Below are 9,015 nucleotides of genomic sequence, written 5' to 3' on the forward strand. Positions count from 1 at the left end.
GTTGAGATTCAACTGAGCCCGCAGCACTGTACCGCACCAGCTGATAAAGGACACTTTAAAGCTCGTGCCAGCTGATCCACCGCTGGGCGAAGGAGAGGGCAGCCAGAGGTACGAACGGGGGTGCAAATTCTTGTTGATTTCCAGCAAAAGTCCCCTAATAATAACAGGGCAGCACCGTGATCACCACTACCACAGGAGTCGGAGTGTTCCGGCAAGTAATTGGCCCTTCGATTTGTGCATCGATTTCTTATGTGTTCGTCCCAGCTGCGCTGTTCAATCACAACAAATCGGGAAGTTGTTATTTAGCTTCATACTCCCCAAATTACCGCCGTCCAACGCAAACATCGTTCCTTCCCGTTTTTCCGTTCTTGGACGTTCCACGGCTTTGGATGAAGTGTTCCCTCCCCCGATGGTCCCCGGATCAGCCCTCGAGCCCGTTATCAGCGGATTTGTGATAGTAGGTACTTGAAGCAGCGACATCGGTCGGTTTGTTCGTGAGCACATTCAATGGTTGTTGTTTATTTCCCGGTCGGTTCGAGAGTAACGAGTGGCCAAAGCTCTTGCGACCGGAACGGTCTCAACAAACCGCGCCGAGGAAAAACACCAGCCTTCGCATGCGCCCATTAATGGCTGGAGAGTGGATGGCTTGGCCGCGCATTCTAAACATCATGAGGGAATATTTTCGGATGGAAAAATTATGAATCGATCAGTTCGTACAAAGAACTTGGGGATGCAAAATTCAACGCCACACACACCGAATCGAACTATCTCTCAGTGAGTCCCTGATAAGCACCAGGAATAAGACCATTGGGCACCGTTCCTGGAAGATGCACTTTGTCCCCCGCCCGGTCAAGACTGTCGGGTGTCTTCTTGAGGCGCCCTGAACCGGTCCAATACTGGCTTCGTGTGACGTACCGACTAAAAATCTGGTACAAAGCGGGGCGTGGTTCTTAGTTGGCCTTTGGAAGTGCAAAGACTCCTTGCTAAATCGGTTGAACGTGGCAAAGAACTTTACACGTCAGAGGTTATCGCAGCTTGGACGGGCGGTTGCGATTCCCAACGGGGAACAGAGAAGACTGTACGACAGCACGAGTCGCACGGGTACTACGTCAATTTGGGGATTATCTCCCGAATGGTGAGTTGACGTCTCGGATTTGTTTGAGACCAATTTTTGTACTCTGTTTGTTGCTGATTGGATCCTCAAGTGTACCTATTTTCGGGGACGTGATAAACCCACACCAACAGTTGTTTTGCTGCGGGTCCAGATTAGCATCACGAGTCATGGAAGTTCGCCTGGTTCGGGTGGGGCGCACACAATGCCGAGCACTGTTGGTTTATTTTGACTAGCACCTTCTCAAGGAAATGGATTGCTCCAAACATTCCAGTCAGAGCTGTTCGTGCCTTCGCGTGCGCCGAATGTGTCAATTATAGTGCACAGCATCTATGTTTACAACAATTCTTCAACACGAGATCGATCCGGCAAAAAAAAATGCACCTTGCGCTTTTGATAATGTGCATCCGCACTTATTATAGTAACCCCAGCTGGTGATCCCGGAATATAAGCGAAGGCACAGGAAGGCAGTGATTTTTCATAAACATGGCGCTGATTGAGAGATTGGCAGGATAAGGGCAGAGTAATTATTATTCACAGCCCCGTAAAGAAAACGTTCGATGGCTCCACTAGGCCGCGGATTCAGTCAGCCGAGTAAACCAGAGCCGCCGATGATGCGCTGCAACCGGTTGACGTAATGTCGTGATCGATAGGGCGATCGATAGCGATGATCGTTAGGGGCGAACGAAGGGATGCGGAATAGTGAAGAGAGAAATTCTGTAAAATGCAACCACTCGAACCATCTCGAGTTTGGAACCATTTTTCTTTATTTGATCATAATGCTTCAGCTTCATCTGACTGCGTCCTCAAATATTTTCCTGATGATTTAAAACCATTCCCTAACAGCACTTTCTGGCGATCCCTTTCCCTACACTCAATAAATAGTACTCTGAAGCGGACTATTTCCACCACGAAAAACAAACAAAACGCACTTCCTTGCACGATCCTCATGATTATCTATCCGTCTGTGCGCGTGTTGTAGCCCTTCATCAACACAAGCTTAACCAGTTTAAAACTCTCAATATTTCCGCTGGATCTTCTGGATTTTTTTTATTTCGTATGTTTTATTCAACAAGCTATCAAACTGTGCCCTTCCTAGGCTCTGCCTTGGCAACATTTTTGGTTGAGATTTGTGTTTTTAACATAGGTTTAGCCACCCAATGGCGGTTTTATTTTTATATAGGTATATATGGCTTTGGTTGAACAATTTAGCACTACTACTTTTGTTATCAAAAAACGGTTCTCCTTGCCCTCGTTGTTCTATTTCTGTTCTGCTTGGTTCTATTGGTTCTACACCGCTACGACAGTTCCACGTCATTATGTTTAAAATACTTTCTTGACTGACGCCTTTCCGAGCAGGATCGGAGGGTAGTTCCGGTGTCCTTTCGTATGTAATATATTTTTCTGTTTCAAAGATTTAGTTCTATTATCTGTTTTTTGTTCGTTCACATTTGAGAGTGTGTTTAGTGTGGTAATTTGTCTTCCCTTTTCCATACGGCACAATACTCCCTCCGCGACTTCAACTAGAATGAGAAAAATCTACTTGTCCTTTGACTAACATTCGCGTCCAGAATTGACTTCCGCATGGTGAGGGAAAACATGTCCCAGGAGGATCAAGCATTTACTATATGGAGTATATTTGTGTTTTTTTCCTTGCCCTTGCGTCGCCAGCAACCGACACCTACCGACCCGTCGATGGCACGGTTTCACTACTTGAAGTCATTGCCAATGTTTGTCCTCTATCATTTGGTGAAGAGAGCGAAAAATGTTTGTATTTCCTCCCAACAGTTGAGTACTAGCACTACGGTGAGGATTTCGATAAAATGTCAACACTACCCACTACTACTGGTAAGATCTGGTATGTTTGTAGTTCCCTGGATCGCTGTTATGCTCATTGATTGCTGTTGCATTCGAATTTGTTTTCTACGACAAATTCTGATATCCTTTTGTGGGTGTTTTCGGTAAGGTTGGAGGACTGGAGAGTAGTGAAATAAAAATCAACTAAACGCACAAACATAGGTGTATCCTCTTCTGGTCGTTCAACAACAACTTCATATCATGGGGGTCCCTGGCATGGTTAGATGGTATGTTTATAGTGAGTGTCGTGCGTTGTGTCGCATGCATAAACGAACAAACAAACAAATATTCAATCAAGTTAAAATAAAGTTATACCCATGTAATTTGCAGCACGAGACATATAGCGGCGCACCTGACTTTGTTGTTTTTCCCATAACAAATCGTTCCCCTAAGTTTGTCCCTCAAATGTGTCGGAATGGATCTTTTGGGTGGGCTGTTTTGTAGGCTGAACCATGGCTCCCGTTCCCTCTGAAATCACAATAATTCTTCTGCGGGTTCTCTTTTCGCCCTCCAACCTGAAACCCTGCGCTCTGCTATCACTTTGGCGACTGTCCGTTCGATGGCTCACCCTCGGTGTGGCTCCAGTGTATTAAGTTGGTATTAATTTACGATTAGAGCACGCAACTAGCTGACCGGTTTCTGGTGCTTAGTGTATCGCTTTATCTCTGCCGCCATGTTTGTTTAGTGCTACGCCCGCCTACTTCCGCCCTCTCCCGTCTATATGCGCGTGATTCCGTGTACGTTTTGGATTAATATAATCAGTAGTAATCATCTGTATTATTTCTTCTTCATCCGCTGGCCACACTCGAGTCAATAGTACAGCCGGTCGCGCTTCAGCTCGTTGTCCAGATCGGCCAGCTGCTGCAGGAATCCTTCGTTCGGCCGAATGTCCCGGTGCATCCGGACGGTACGGACCGCTTCCGCGGCCGACATCTTGCGGGCAATCATCAGATACGCCAGGACGCAGGTCGCCGACCGGGACATGCCCATCATGCAGTGGACCAGTACCTTACCTGGATGGTGATGAAAAAGTAAAATCGAAGAAAAATGAGGTTAGCTTTTGAAGTCCTTCAATATCTGAAAAGACTTCGTCTTACCTCCACTGTTGATGCCGTTCTCGATGAACTTCGACGCGATGTAAAAGTACCGGCTGATGTCCGTAGTCGGTTGGTCGATCATCGGGAAGCCCATGTACCTGAAAGTGCACCTTGGCCCACTGAGTGATAGTAGAAAAGCCTGTGCACTCTTGCGCACGACCTGCCAGCTTTCGGGTTATAGCAGATATGGGGTCACTTGGGAAGGCCGTTCGGGAGTATCTCACAACGCGAATGGTGTCTTAAAACCACCGTCACTTTGATAGGAAATCTCTCTGGCGACCGGGGACCCAAGGTTGTATAAGGCCGAAGTGTGTGTGTGCGAGAGTATTCAGGTTGAGGTGCCAAATTTTGCCTAACCAGTCTATGGGAGTTTCTTGTGCTGTGGTAGCAACAGAAGCGGACACTCGTGACTTCCCGCGCGACTTACCTGATGCCGGACATGTCCCGGTAGTAGCTGTGACCGGTGTCAACCTGCCCGAATCGGGTTCCTTCCGCCGTGTTGAGGACGTGCGTGATGCCGATGAGGCGTAAATACTGTTTGTTTTTAGCTGAGTTCCTGTTTGTGTGAAAAAGCGCAGCTGGACGATCATGTCTTCACCGCTTCGATCGATCGACCCAGGGCCCCAATACTTACGCATCACCAATGTACAGCCTTGGGTAAACTTCATCACAGTCAACGTCATATAATGCACATTCGGAACGGCGGAGACCCAGCATGGGCCGGCACGGTGTGACCGAGTAGTGGAGAATCCGCTGCAGCTGCCGGCCAGTCGTCTGCTCGGCCATTTTGTCGTTGTTGCGGTAATGCGTCAGATACTGGAAGGTGGCGGGCGAGAGAGGAAGGAGAAAACAATAGATCATCAGTATACTCCTCCAAATGGTTGACTTTGGTCGATAGGAGCTGTATCGGAAGCCATAATTAAACATCACAAAAACCAATCCCATTCTTCCCGTTGAATGGAACAACCTTTGCGTGACTTGATGGAGCTTTGCGAAGCTTTACTCCCAACCCATTCCGGTGGAATCCTTTCTGGCTTCCATCCTGAGCCCTGCCATCTCCCCACTAACATTCTCGTGACACGCCTTCAGCTCGTGATATGCCATCCACTAGGGCGGTGGGTACGTTGTCTAGATTGAAGTGAGTCATCAAAATGGACAAAGATTTGACTCGGCCGATAAGCACTCCAGGGCACGCGCTAGAGTATTATCACGTCTCACAGCTCGCATCGAGCAGTCGCTGATTATCGATCAACGCTGCCAGCGCTCTAGTGTTTGCCAGCCGGATTGTGTTCCACGCTTGCGGACGAGAATTGTTTTCCATTTTTCCCATCCCCGTGCAGTTCTCGAGTGTCTTCCATTCGAAGGCGTCTCGACAAGTGTATTCGCACTTCATAAATCCCTGATAAAGCTACCTACCCGGGCTGAAGTTTTATATTTTATTTACAGTCCCGCCAACCCGCGGGAGCATCTTTTCCGTCAGCCGTACAACGTGGGCCGGGCCACGTGCCGACACCGGTGCGTGCCGGAAGCCGAACATGTGTCCGTTGTCAACCCACCCCGCTTTGATGAAGGTAGCTTCGGTCCTTCATTTAATCCAATGCTGCAGTGGGTCCGAAATTTCGATTTATCACTACTGTTCTTTGTCGTCCCATCGATAAATACGACAAAACTAATCTATTACCATGATTGATGTACATCTGTCCTTCGCACGGAGGGCGCAGAGCCAAAGGGCACACACGGGTAATGTGCGAACGCATCGAGGAATAACATTGAAATGGAGTCACGAAGGGGTCATAGTCGGTAGACAAGGGAGGAGGGAGAACAGAGGGTACACTTTCATGACCCCACACTAGAGGATGGGTTCCCAAAGACACCCACGCGTTCACGGGCGCAATGGATTGTCTCCGTGTCACCAGTATTATTGGCATTTGATGGGTTTTCGTGTTTTATAGATAAAATATTCAAATCGCAGTATCGATCAGCCAACGGATAAAACGCGGTTACAGCTATGAAGATTCCATCTTCTTCGTTTTTCACTTTATATAAAGCAACATTGTTTGTACTTTAGTATGCCTATGTTACATATATGCATATCAAATGCACACATAAATTTGTTAAATTACGTTCTGTGCCACTTGTTCGAGAAAACTTTTATAGATTATGAACTTTATCTTACTTTAATAACACAAGTTTAAATCTTTTTATATTGTACAATATAGTAGAGTTCATATTTTTTTGGGAATAACTAACGTCTTATGTTTAGAATTCATTAAAGTTTTGTTTAATTTTAAAAATGGTTTAGAATTAAATAAAAAAATAAATCTTCTAAAGTAGAAACCGTCGTGAATGTTCAAAGAATAAAAAACAAATTAGTTTCCACTATGTTGTGTACACATAATTTGCTGAATAAATAGGTTACGTCGTTCGCCTAGACGACAAAGAAAATTGAACACTCATCTGATTGATCCGTCTATTCACCTTTTTAATGGTTTTGGCCATCCTGAACGAACTACGAAACCTGCTTTCAATTTCCTTCCTTTACCGAACACTCGTAACGAGCTACGTTTTAATGGGATTTTGACACTTTTGTCGCTGCTTTCTATGTTTCGCCCCCAAGCGTTCGCTCGGCAGAAGTCAGCAGCGAAAGGACACAACTGTGCGAGGACTATTTTCGAGTCGTTTTGCTCGTTTAGCGGCTTCCACTTTTCACTTCTTGCGCTACGATCCACGGTTTACTGAGGTAAACTTAGATTTGCTTTGCTTCGAATCGCGTGCCACGCTATCTGTTAATAGTTGCCAGGAAAAGTTTCACCGAATTCACGACAGCTCACGCCAACGTCACCGAAAGGAATGACTAACCGCACCGGCAAGTCAAAGCCAGACACCGTTCGACTCCGAAATGCGGCCAGGTAGCAAACCAGGATTCGTATTCAAATGGATGGCCCCATGTTCGGGTTTCGGCTCGGCCACCACGACAGTTTTCCAATCCCTTCAATCGGCGCTGACGAGCTTTCCATCCGCGCACACAGGAAATGTGCGGCAGGATGTGCCGGCGGCACGATTGTATGTGTGCCGACGTTTGAGGACCAAATCGTGTCCGCTATTTGAAACGAACTCCTGTCCCTACCGTTGCTAATGAATAATACAAACTGAACGACCGAGTCGGATTCTTTCCCCTCTGTGGGTGAGCTTTTCCGGATAAGCTTTTTTCCTTTATTTTCCGGCCCATACTTAGAACGGTTCACGGTGGAGTCATAGTCCCACCTTCCATGCGCTTTGTCATTTCTTTGGTGGCATTTTTTATTCAGTGGCCACCCCCGCTTTGGGGTCGACGTACGACGGAAGGAACACACACGGTTTCCGATAACGCCAAAGACGCCATTGTTGTCGCCTTATGCCTGCGGGTAATAATATGCACACATTACTTCTTCTGCGCGTCGACAACTTCCTGCCAGCACGGGGAAACTCGAGAAATCCTTCAGGGCACGTGGTCGTCCTGCCGCTTTTCAATTTGTTTCCATTATTCACCACTTCACGATCGTGTTCCTTTTCACTTCATCTCTTTCGCTCGCTTGTTGACCTCCAATCGTAAAGGACCAATCGTGGGTGGTTTACTAGCACACAGAAAAAAAAGGTGGATTACTTTCCCTTCTCCCAGCTCGAGTCCACCCGAGTGCCCTGTTCCGGTCGGAGGTATGATTGAATTAAGTTCGCCGCACAAACGAAATCCTCTTTTTCATCCTGTTTTTCCACTTTTTTGCGCCAACCGTCGGTGGCAGATTGCTCGTTAGGCCACTTTACTGGACCGTTGCCAAAAATATGTGGCTTACGTTCGTAACATCTTGCTCGAAAGGTGAAACGGAACGGTTTGTTGTTCGGCAAACGGAAGGGTTTACGTATTATTAATTACTCTCAATTGGAGAGCTTTGCGGAGGATTCACCAAATGCGCTGCACATTGAGCGAAACGTGGAATCGTGATTATTTCCCGCTCGGCTTACGTTTCCCCACGCAATTGCCTCTTGTTACAGGAATTTGGGTCTTAAGCGGCCTTCGGTGAAAGATATTTTCGGCCGTGCGGTTTCGGGAAGGCTGATGAATTATGCATAAATGTTTGCAAAACGGTCTCAATACACTTCGCACCCCCACACCCGCCGAAACATGAAAAGGGTCGTCCGATGGACGTATGTTGAATTATTTCATTTATCAGATCCATTTTCTTACAAAGCGACCAAGGGGTTACAAAGTTGTCAACGACGAAACCACGGCGAAGAGTCACAGGCCACGTTCGAAGTGGACACATTTCCAAGCACTTTCCCCGAGAACATCGGGTAGGGCGCCAGGGCGTACGTGAAGCTTCGTTCTTCAATTTTGGCATTTTTTCACTTCCAAGGCAGCAAAGACTAAAGGCAAGGACAAGGGGTCACTTAATTTATGCAGATTGTTTTGTTTCGTCCGGCGACGAACGCAAATGTCTCCGCCGCTTGGATGTGGTGCAAATATTGAAGCAAAAAATAGCCGCAGGAAACGGTGACCGTTTGCCAAGAATGGCTCGTCGAGATTTGCTGGAACACACACCTCCCCCTCCCCTTCATGGGTCAGTGATGTAGAAACGGGTCATCGATCGAAGTCCGCTGGACGCCACTGGATGGAAGCGGTAACAACTTGATCCACTTTCAGTACGTGCCCTATGGACAAGCGTTAGTTCAAGGTCGACGGTAATGTTGTAGGGTGAATGCCACTACGGTTGTCAGTGTTTGGAGTGTTCGGAACGGTTGCAATACATCAAAGTATACGCAAGGTGGCGCAATTCAGACATTTACGGGAAAATAAAAGGCAAAATTCTGTGGAAATTACATTGCGAGAATGATGTTTTGAACATTACTTCGGAATCACTAATATATTCTACTGTACTTTGTTGTGTAAAATACATTCGAGGAATAAATTGGCTT

The 9,015-nt window shown here is 46.8% G+C and overlaps 1 protein-coding gene across 1 annotated transcript; it reads right to left on the bottom strand.

The window, feature by feature from the left end:
* Positions 1-3,778: 3,778 nt before the first annotated feature.
* Positions 3,779-6,564, bottom strand: LOC131265469 (dual specificity protein phosphatase 3). Its single transcript, XM_058267737.1, has 5 exons — positions 6,544-6,564; positions 4,700-4,881; positions 4,493-4,621; positions 4,066-4,175; positions 3,779-3,981 (listed from the first exon to the last, which is right to left on the bottom strand). Exons 1-5 carry the CDS (start codon positions 6,562-6,564, stop codon positions 3,779-3,781), a joined length of 645 nt encoding a protein of 214 aa, XP_058123720.1.
* Between the last annotated feature and the right edge of the window lie 2,451 nt (positions 6,565-9,015).

Source organism: Anopheles coustani, chromosome 2 (genome assembly GCF_943734705.1).
Source record: "Anopheles coustani chromosome 2, idAnoCousDA_361_x.2, whole genome shotgun sequence".
In the NCBI taxonomy this organism is placed as follows: Eukaryota; Metazoa; Arthropoda; class Insecta; order Diptera; family Culicidae; genus Anopheles; species Anopheles coustani.